The following is a 9,939-nucleotide window of genomic DNA, read 5'->3' as shown; positions in this document are numbered from 1 at the left end:
TAGGGCAGTATAACGACCCCAAATACACCTCCAAGATGACCACTGCCTTGTTAATGAAGCTGAGGGTAAAGGTGATGGACTGGCCAAGCATGTCTCCAGACCTAAACCCTATTGAGCATCTGTGGTGCATCCTCAAACGGAAGGTGGAGGAGCTCAAGGTCTCTAACATCTACCAGCTCCTTGATGTCGTCATGGAGGCGTGGAAGAGGACTCCTGTGGCAACCTGTGAAGCTCTGGTGAACTCCATGCCCAAGAGGGTTAAGGCAGTGCTGGAAAATAATGATAGCCACACAATATTGACACTTTGGGCCCAATTTGGACATTTTCACTTAGGGGTGTACTCACTTTTGTTGCCAACGGTTTAGACATTAAAGGGGTTGTAAACCATCGTGGTTTTTCACCTCAATGCATTGTATGCATTGAGGTGAAAAACCTCTTGCAGTGCAATAGCCCTCCAGTGCCCCCATTTTACTTACCTGAACCCTATTTTTCTCACGCCGGGGACGAGCACACCAGCTCTAGCCGGTGTCTCGTGTTCTGATTAGCTAGATTGATAGCAGCGCAGCAATTGGCTCCCGCTCCTGTCAATCAAATCCAATGACTCGGGGGGGGCAGGGCCAAGTCATACATTCGATGGCTATGGATGCCGAATGCTGGACTCGGGAGCGCGAGAGCCACTGGGGGACCCAGGAAAGCAGATTCGGGGCCACTCTGTGCAAAACAAGCTGCACAGTAGAGGCAAGTATGATATGTTTGTCATTTTAAACAAAAAAAAAACAAAAAACAAACCCTTACAATCACTTTTAATGGCTGTGTGTTGAGTTATTTTGAGGAGACAGCAAATTTACACTGTTATACAAGCTGTACACTCACTACTTTACATTGTAGCAAAGTGTAATTTCTTCAGTGTTGTCACATGAAAATATATAATAAAATATTTACAAAAACGTGAGGCGTGTACTCACTTTCGTGAGATACTGTATATGCATTCAGAAATGTGCTCTAAGTGTATATTAACACAGGCTTCACAGTGCTGATGTGAGTATGCCTTAGGCTGGTGTTTCCTGTAATATGTATGATTGCAGGGAAAAATATAAGCAAGGGTTCAGTTAATAGATAATAAAGCATAAAAGGCAGCATGTAGGAAATGTTGGATAAACCTTTCTAGTGTGTGTGTGTGTGTGTGTGTGTGTGTGTGTGTGTGTATATAGATATACTGTAGATATATAGAATATATGTATATAGTTTGTGTAGATATATAACGTATAAATGTATATTTATATAGATGTAGAGATATACTGTATAATGTGTGTGTACACATATACTGGAACAGTAGGCACATGTATAATGTAAATACAAGGTTGCATTATAAAGCAAGTATGTACAGCCGTGTAGCATTTCATTGAGTGCATGCATATTGTGAGAAGGTAGATGAAAGCGATCTGGAAATGAGCACTCTTGAGCCAAAACGATTTTTGTGACCATCATAAGCAGTCCCATGTTTCCTTGCTGATGCAGTTTCCTTAATGCCTGTTATACGTGATATTCTGGAAAGCGTGTTTTATTTTTTTTTTAATGAATGGTGGGTGGATTATAAACAGATGATCTTTTCCTTACATGATTGTTTACTGTCATTCTTGTCTAGGGACAAAGCTTGTTCGGGTTCATTTAAGACATGTCTGTGTAGCAGCACCCTAACCTTTCATCATTAGGCAGCAAACACTCCATTCTAGCACAGTTTCCATGGCAACCATCTGTCTCTCCTTTCATTGGTTGCCCAGTGCTTGCAATACAAATCTGGTAGGTTTAACTCCTCTATTAATATTGATGACTTCAAAAGCTAGCAGAGGTAGGATGCAGTTAACTTTAAGCAGAGCTCCCTCAGATTGCTTGTGACCATCAGCAAGCCCTAGAGAAGAGCTAATCGAGACATCTGAAATGAAGAAAATAATCATGCTGGAGAAATGACAAGCTTAAACCATTCGTACAAGATGCTTCCAGCCTTCCTTCCTTTTTGAAGAATATGGATTGGCTATATCTAAGCTATGTTCTGTCAAGGAGCACTGCAGTTTATACCTTCTTCCCAAGCAGAGCAGACTTCCAGGCAATCATTCATCTAATGAATATGCAGCTTTTACCCATTTCAGTAAAATCGGGGCTCCACTCTTTCAAGGGTTTTTGATTACTTTTTTTTTTTTTTTCAATATCTTGGAGAATATCAATGAGCATCCATCTGCATGATGCTGTGTATGAGTGCTGATGGACAGCACAGTATCACGCAGACTGCCAGCGAGCCTTCAGAGGAGTCATGGGTTTTGGAAGCAGTAGCAACATGCAGTTTCATGCACAGTCCGTTATTGGCTGGTGCTATCCAGAGCCAGGAGTGTGACGCCACTGCTGCTAAGGAATTGTCGAACCGCGTGGTTCCACTTGTGATGTTCTCGTCTTGTGAGGTACCATCGGCATCACTGATGGATGTGGAGCATCCTGAGGTGCTGGTGAAAGACGATGCTCTTCCAGTGGAACAGCTGATGGACGTGGAGCATTTGGATGTAGCATTGAAAGGAGCAGTACTTCCTAATAAAGATCCACTGATGGAGCCCACGGTCACTCCAGTTGACATCTATAAGAGTGTTATCTTGGTTGACAAGGAAATAGGAAATGTGTCTGCTATTTCTGCAAGCTTGGATGTCTCTGTCACCAGTTTGCCTAGGACTAAGCTTCAGGGCATTACATCGGTTTCCGTACCAACAGCTGAGCAGGAAATGCCCGTCTGCCCTCTAGAAAATGGGATTAGGCCGGGTAGCAGTGATTCCTCAATAAACCCAGTACACACTGTGTGTGAGAATGAAGAAAAGTGTAATACACATTGCACGGTAGGAATGGCTTGCTTCATTATACTCTAAAAACTTGTGTCCTCCATCATTTTCTGGATATCATAATTAGCGTACCATTTATCTGACATGGGATCCGTGCTCGTTACCATCAGTACCATGGAGAGCTCTCTGCTCCTCACTGGACAGGGTTGCATGTGCTATTTAGAGAGCAGTTTGTGTTCTTATGCCCAGCAAGATCATTACAAGTTTTCACATCCTTCTTTGCTGTGTAGGCAATCATTGCCATGTATTTTCATGTTGGCTGCAGCTTAGTGGAAAAGCAAAAAAAACTTGACCCATGCTGGTGTATGTGTGTAATCATGTATATAGCCCGAGTGTGTGTATATAATATATACACAAATAATGTCCTGCTCCATTAAAAAAAATAGTTCAGCAACCTCTAGCATCCCTGCAATTTTAGTTACCAATCTGTGCAGTGGAAACATAGATGTGTGTATTCAGGTCCTGATAAGGCTTCCATATATACAATACATATTTACAACACCCAAAATACTAGCTTTACCTGTTGGTGCTTCTCGGCCTCCTGTATCTCTTTGAAAGACCTACGAGTGTCTCATACCTCACTCTTTAATACTACATTTGCATGTACCTACATAGAAAATATCTTTTGGTTTGTTATTCCTTATGGGTTAGTCAATACATTTTGTATGTCCTTTTTTTGGGGGGGGTACCTGCAACCCATCTTACAGTTGTGTCGGCATTCTACTAATTTGCCATGTCATAGTGCAAGAATACGTTGTTATCTGTACAGCCTGTATATTTATGCAGATGTTTAAATCATCTGAACTATAACTGTTACAATGTGATAAATGCTTCATCTTAACATGCTTTACCTAAATTTACACCCATGAGTAATACTGTATGTGTAGGCCATTTCCTCTATATTATGAATCTTTTGTTCAAATCTATCTCTTATATTTTTTTTTTTTTTTTTTTTTTGCAGGGTTGTATTTATTTAGTATGTGATATCTGTTAAGTATATTTCTTTGGCCATCACACCTCATACAATAGAGATTTCACTCTTGGGTTCCATTTTCATTAGTAGAATACTTACAATATAGGAGAGTTCTATGAAGGGATATTGTCACATTTCCCTTTCTTCCACGTAGGTACTTTTCATGTCACCCATCTTCAAAAACGACTCCTTCCCCCATCACAATGGATAGTGTATGTGATGATGATCACTGCAGCAGATGATACACTCAGTCATGAGATGGTCTCTACTGTGGCATGTGTGAGGTGAAAATTTTAACTTGAGCCTTAGGCCTCATGCACACTGGATGTTTTTTGACATTCTTACAGCAGCTGTTTTTGGCTGTAGACGTTTTTTTCTACAGTCATTAAACGCTCCATCATGTTATCCTATGTGTCCATGCAAACTAAGGCTGTTATCAGCAGTTTTGGGCAGTGGCGTTTTCAAGCAGTAAAAAAAAAAACAAAACTAGTGGGTTCTGAGAGACTTTTTTCAGCTGTAAAGACACTCTAGCGCTGATAAACGTTGATAAATGCTCAAAAACGTCGCTCACCAGTGTTTAACGTTTTTGATCCATTGGAAAAAAAAAAAAAAAAGTTTTTTCTTAAAAAAAACAAAAAAACAAAAAAAAAAAAACGCTAAAACACTAACGTGGAAAAACACTAATAAACACTATTGCAAAAACATTGAAAAAAGTTGAAAAGCTCACTACAAAGCTACTGACGTTTTTATAACTTTATTATAATTTCCAGTGTGCATGAGGCCTTAGTCTTTGGCTGTGAATTGTAATTTCCAACAGACAGTCATGTCCATGTGTATGCTATTGTGTATGACAGCCTTATCACCTGCAGGCTTTTTGTAGCAATCTGTGCTTAAAGAAATGGCATGAAAAAGAAAGTTCACTAGATCAACCTCACAGGGCTTGTTCAAACCAGGTGCTTTTGGACTGTGCTAAGTCCCAACACAAGATTAGACAAAAAGCTTGTTTAACCATTTCAAAACTGGACACTTTCACCCTCTTCCTGCCCAGGCCAATTTTAAGCTTTCAGCGCTGTCACAATTTGAATGGCAATGGTGCAATCATGCAACACTGTGCCCAAATGAAATTTTTTATCAAAACTGAGTACACCCTTAAGTGAAAATGTCCAAATTGGGCCCAATTAGCCATTTTCTCTCCCCAGTGTCCTGTGACTCGTTAGTGTTACAAGGTCTCAGGTGTGAATGGGGAGCAGGTGTTGTAAATTTGGTGTTATCGCTCTCTCTCTCATACTGGTCACTGGAATTTCAACATGGCACCTCATGGCAAAGATCTCTCTGAGGATCTGAAAAAAAGAATTGTTGCTCTACAACAAGATGGCCTAGGCTATAAGAAGATTGCCAAGACCCTGAAACTGAGTTTCAGCACGGTGGCCAAGACCATACAGCGGTTTAACAGGACCAGTTACACTCAGAACAGGCCTCGTGGGTGCACGTGCTCAGTGTCATATCCAGAGGTTGTCTTCATTGAGGTAACCATGAATGCTAACATGTACTGTGACATACTGAAGCAGAGCATGATCCCCACCCTTCAGAGACATGGCCGCGGGGCAGTATTCCAACATAACGACCCCAAACACACCTCCAAGACCACCACTGCCATGCTAAAGAAGCTGAGGGTAATGGTGATGGACTGGCCAAGCATGTCTCCAGACCTAAACCCTATTGAGCATCTTTGGGGCATCCTCAAACGGAAGGTGGAGGAGCGCAAGGTCTCGAACATTCACCAGCTCCGTGATGTCATCATGGAGGAGTGGAAGCAGTGGCGGCTGGTGCTCAAAATTTTTTTGGGGGGGCGCAAACAAACTGAAAAAAATAAACATCAATTGCAGCCACTGTGCCCATCAATTGCTGCCAGTGTGCCCATCAATTGCCGCTACTGTGCCCCATCAAATGCTGCCATGCCAGTGTGCATTGTCTGGGAATCGGGACTTGCCTGTCTCACAGCGGGTCACGGTCCTCCACGTCCATGCTCCTCAATGTCTCCGCTCCTCTCTATCAGGCGTCCAATCACAGCGCCTGTTGTTTCAGCCAATCAGGTGACAGGTAACCAGACCCGAGCACCTGATTGGCTGGGAGGCGGGTCAGTATTAGGAAAGCGATTTTATTCGCTTTCCTAACACTGAGTAAACAGCGGACGCACAGCATTGCGCCCGCTGTTTTACCATTTTGGAAGCCTCTAAACAGGATGCCTATTAGAGCCCACGGCTCCAATCAGGCTCTTCCAGAAAAAAAACGCCACTGTAATTCAGGTGCCCAGTGCCCGACAAGGGGTCAGACACCTAAATAGGGGGCGGCAGTGGCGACCATAGATGGATTCATGCAATGCATGAATCTATGGCGAGAGAGAGGTGACAGGAGAGAGCGGGCGGCGCACCTGCGCCCTTTATGGACGCACCGCCACTAAGTGGAGGGGACTCCAGTGGCAACCTGAGAAGCTCTGGTGAACGCCATGCCCAAGAGGGTTAAGGCAATGCTGGAAAATAATGGTGACAACACAAAATATTGACACTTTTTGGCCCAATTTGGACATTTTCACTTAGGGGTGTACTCACATTTGTTGCCAGCGGTTTAGACATTAAGGCCACTTTCACACTGAGGCGTTTTACAGACTGAAAAGCGCCTGTAAACTGCCTCTTCTGCATCCCCAGTGTGAAAGCCGAGTACTTTCACACTGGGGCGGTGCGCTTTCAGGACAGGAAAAAAATTCCTGCAAGCAGCATCTTTGGGGCGGTGCCGGAGCAGTGTACACACCGCTCTTAAACCACCCCTGCCATTGAAATCAATGACCAGCGTTGTCGAAGCGCCTGCAAAGCGTTGCAGCAGCAGCGCTTTGCGGCCGCTTTTAACCCTTTTTCGGCCGCTAGCGGGGGTTAAGTGCAGCTAAAACGACACTAAAACTAGCAGCATTTTACCGTCAACTTGGCCAGTGCCTTAGTGTGAAGGTGGCCAAATGGCTGTGTGGGTTATTTTGAGGGGGCAGCATATTTACACTGTTATACAAGCTGTAAACTCGCTACTTGTAGCAAGGTGTCATTTCTTCAGTGTTGTCACATAAAAAGATATAATAAAATATTTACAAAAATGTAAGGGGTGTACTCACTTTTGTGAGATACTGTATTTATGAAAATCCATCTCATTTCTTGAGGCCCGAAAATGCCGGGACAGTACGTATACCCTCCAAATGACCCCTTTTAGAAAGTCCAAGGTATTTAGTAAGAGGCATGACGAGTTTTTTGAAGTTGTAATTTTTTTTGTCCAAATTTTTTAGAAAATGAAGAAATTAAAAAAAAAAAAAAAATGTTTTTTCAAATACTGTGACCAGAGCACTGCAGTGTTACCATCGTAACACTGTACTACTCTGGGGAGGTGATCAGGATTTTTATTTTTTTACATGCTATGATTGCTTAGAACAGTGAATATCGCTGTTCTAAACAACAATTTTTTTATGAATGAAATCCATTAATTCAGTATGTGCTGTTGTGATTAGCAGTAATTGGCCACAAAAAAAGGTAAACTAGTGCATCAGCACAGCTTCCTCCCAGCTCACACCTGCAGCCCTGTGTTCAGTGTGGCTTGCTGGTGTGAATGTGCCCTGTCAGCAATGTCATCATGTGACCTCTTAAAAATAGAAGGGTAGTGCTGTAATCCTGGGGGTATCCGATTGCTATAGGAATTATAGTTGGAATGATGTATACAGCTGCATAAACCAGCGGCTGACAGAACTTTGTGCTTCATTACTTGCTGGGGTACAAACCATTATACTTTGTATTCAGTCCAGCATATATTACCATAACTCGCAACTGTCCCTGATCTGGAACAAAGTCCCTCTGTCCCTTTTCCCCCCTCATCTGTCCCTTATTTTGTTCTGATCTATCTATATGGTTGTATATAAAATGCATCATCTTTCAAAAAGTGTTTCCCAGTGCTAAACCTTTCATCTAAATTGCTGAATTTGTACATTTTAAAAGCCAGTATAAAGGAATAGTAGTGGCAAAGAAAAAAAAAAAAGAAAGCACCTATGGGTTGAATATAATCTCATGAAGGGGGTACTTTGTGACCCCTGAAGCGTATTGACTGTATTATTTTGGAATACATTTATACCTGAACAACTAACTCCTGTTGTCCGGCTTCAACCTTAGATTCACTTTATTTATAGGACATGTTTATCCACCTACTGGCTTACTAGATGACTTTACTTTTGGAAACAACCAACAATTAGGATCCTTGCCTACATATTATTGATACATTGGGCAAGGAGGCGTAGAACTGAAAAGGGCATTCTCTGAATAATTTGAATACAGAGCAATGGTGGCTGGTGTTCAATTTTCTTGGGGTGGGGGTGGCGGTGGCCCGCAGCCTCCACAGCCAGTCAGCCAGCCAGCCAACCAAACCACCACCCTCCCGCCAGCGATCGATCGATCCCTGCTTCCCCCATCACTCAATCGCTGCATCGCTTGCCCGTCACCCGCCAGGCCCCCCGCCAGACCCTGCACTTACCCCATTCAGGTCGCAGCTTCCCCCTCTGCATCTCCTCCCGAGTCCAAGCGCTCACTTCTCCCAGCCAATCAGGACTTAGGACCTGGGGCCAATCGGGTCTTATGACTCCTGGCCAATTGGGTCTCAGGACCCGCTTCCTGATTGGTTGTAAGGAGAAACAGGAAGACATTAGCGAATATTATCCGCTAATGTTACACAACTGCTTGGCCCACCCTTTTTGATGCCAATTAAAGCCTCTGGCTCTAATCATGTGCTTATAATTAGGGTAGACAAGGTATGGTGAGAAATACTCCTGCGCTTTTGAGGCCGTTTGTTGTAAGGAAAGGGTAGTATTGTAGAAAGTGGAAGGACTAGAAGAGATGATAGAGCGTGTCCCGCTGCCTTAACTGACCAGGGGTGGTCTGGGAAAGACTGTTTGGTAGGAGGTGGATGGAAGGCGCGTGATCAGACGCTTACATCAAGACATGTATGGTTTAATCATGTATAAGGAATACAAACATATGAATATTGAATCATACAAATACTACGTTGCATAAAAACAGGTAACAAAATAGGCACTAAAAAGTTAAAATTGGGGTATGCCCATGTTAAGGCAGGTATTTAAAAAAGGCTGACGCGTTTCGAGGGTAACCTCTTCATCAGAGCCAGGAGAACAGGAGCACAGTCTGTATGGGCCGGTAGGCCGACATGTGTACATGGGAAGGAGTGGCTAGTAGGAGGGTATGTCCTGTGATGGATAATTGATTATTCCAAGTTCCATACCAGTCCACGTCCAGGTGTCTAAGAATGTATATTATATTTTCCTTTGCGGTGGTATTTGGCTGTCAGATGTGCCTGTCTCCAGTGGGTATGTAGGAGCCGCTGCAGTCTGTAAAGGTCCTTCGGGGTGGAGAGCCGTGTGATCCTGGAAGTTGGAGGGGGGAGGAGGTGACCTTGAGGTAGCTGTAGCCGTGGATGCCTGAACAAGAAGTGTCTTGCTGCCTGGGATCTGCAAGTGTAGATAAAGTAAAGTCCGATAAGTTAAGCCCCCTTGAGGCTTCAGGTTTACCTACAGTTTTTAATGATTGTATACAATTCAACTGGTAGTTAAAGGAAAGAAAAAAAAGTTGGCAATATACCATGCACCCAAAAGTGATATTTTGATTAGGATTGGAAGCTGGGAGGACCTGAATCACCAGTGGCCTCCTGTATCTCCTGGGGATTGTAATGGCAACATGTAGTAAGTCCTGCTTCACATGGGATTCAGCTTGTAAAAGAGCAGTGTAAATAGCAAGCTTTTATGAAATTTTCTGCAAGCTTTTTGTAAACTTCAAGCAGCTTTCTCTAAGCTTTTAAAGTGCCCTTCAGCTCCAGTTTGGAAATGTTACACACCGATCTTAATAGTAGTGCAGATTGACACTTTAAACAAGCTGCTAGGAGAACTCTCATTCGAAACATGTTGGGTTTATAGCCTGTTGCGCTTTTTATACCACGCTGTTCTTTTTATATTTTGTGATCACTCCATGTACGCATCGTGATTGATGGTCTGTACGT

General features: G+C 43.1%; 1 protein-coding gene across 9 annotated transcripts in view; it reads left to right on the top strand.

Moving 5' to 3' along the window:
• Positions 1–1,826: 1,826 nt before the first annotated feature.
• Positions 1,827–9,939, top strand: part of TSPOAP1 (TSPO associated protein 1) — a 381,255-nt gene continuing 373,142 nt past the window's right edge. For all 9 annotated transcript variants that reach the window (XM_073616534.1, XM_073616531.1, XM_073616535.1 and 6 more), the window contains exon 1: positions 1,827–2,876. In XM_073616534.1, coding sequence (XP_073472635.1) covers positions 2,238–2,876 — 639 coding nt within the window. In that variant the 5' untranslated portion in view covers positions 1,827–2,237. The remainder of the gene's footprint in view (positions 2,877–9,939) is intronic.

This window comes from Aquarana catesbeiana, linkage group LG02 (genome assembly GCF_042186555.1).
Source record: "Aquarana catesbeiana isolate 2022-GZ linkage group LG02, ASM4218655v1, whole genome shotgun sequence".
NCBI lineage: Eukaryota > Metazoa > Chordata > Amphibia > Anura > Ranidae > Aquarana > Aquarana catesbeiana.
Note: the sequence above shows the minus strand (reverse complement) of the source record. Positions and strands in the feature narration are given on the sequence as shown.